Here is a 1,020-nt window from a genome sequence, read left to right as displayed (position 1 = left end):
CCGCCCCCCCACCCCGCATCCGGCTGCATCTCAGCACCGGTGTGTCACCACCCTGCTCCACCCCAGAGCTGGCTGCACTTTGGCACTGGGAGAGGAGTCACTGTATCACCAACCCGCGATCTCCTCCCCTGCCCAGAGCTGGCTGCATCCTGGTGCTGCTGCATCGCCAGCCCTTGATCCACCCCAGAGCCAGCTGCATCGTGGCAGTGCGAGAGAGAGCCCATGCATAACCAACTCCTGATCTCCCTTCACCCCAGAGCTGGCTGTGTCTTAGTGCCCGTGTGTCGCCAGCCCCACGCCCCACCCCAGAGCTGGCTGCATCTTGGCAGTGAAAGAGGAGTCCCTGTATCACCAGCCCAGAGCTGCCCCTCTCCAGAGCTGGCTGCATCTCAGCACCAGTGTATCACCACCCCGATCCACCCCAGAGCTGACTATATTAGCACCAGCATATCACCATGCCCCACTCTGGAGATGGACACATCTCAGCACCAGTATATCACCACCCACCCCTGCTCCACCCCAGAGCTGGCTGCACCTCAGCCCCAGGCGAGGAGGGAGGGCCCCTCCAGCATGCAGCCCCAGCCTCCTCTGACCCTCCTCTCCCCTTCAGGCCAAGCTGATCGTGCCCAACAGCACGGCGGGGCTCATCATCGGCAAGGGCGGCGCCACGGTCAAGGCCATCATGGAGCAGTCGGGCGCCTGGGTGCAGCTGAGCCAGAAGCCGGACGGCATCAACCTGCAGGAGCGCGTGGTGACGGTGAGCGGCGAGCCCGAGCAGGTGCACAAGGCCGTGGGTCCTCTCCCCTTCAGGCCAAGCTGATCGTGCCCAACAGCACGGCGGGGCTCATCATCGGCAAGGGCGGCGCCACGGTCAAGGCCATCATGGAGCAGTCGGGCGCCTGGGTGCAGCTGAGCCAGAAGCCGGACGGCATCAACCTGCAGGAGCGCGTGGTGACGGTGAGCGGCGAGCCCGAGCAGGTGCACAAGGCCGTGGGGCTCATGGTGCAGAAGATCCAGGAG

General features: G+C 65.1%; 1 protein-coding gene across 1 annotated transcript in view; it reads left to right on the top strand.

The window, feature by feature from the left end:
• NOVA2 (NOVA alternative splicing regulator 2) overlaps positions 1 to 1,020 on the top strand; it is a gene marked incomplete at its 3' end in the record, with an annotated part of 5,673 nt that extends 4,653 nt beyond the window's left edge. Inside the window, exons 4-5 of the mRNA XM_025214309.1 lie at positions 611 to 778; positions 979 to 1,020. Of these exons, the coding sequence (XP_025070094.1) occupies positions 611 to 778; positions 979 to 1,020 (210 nt within the window). The remainder of the gene's footprint in view (positions 1 to 610; positions 779 to 978) is intronic.

Source organism: Alligator sinensis, unplaced genomic scaffold, assembly GCF_000455745.1.
Source record: "Alligator sinensis unplaced genomic scaffold, ASM45574v1 scaffold107_3, whole genome shotgun sequence".
Lineage (NCBI taxonomy): Eukaryota > Metazoa > Chordata > Crocodylia > Alligatoridae > Alligator > Alligator sinensis.
Note: the sequence above shows the minus strand (reverse complement) of the source record. Positions and strands in the feature narration are given on the sequence as shown.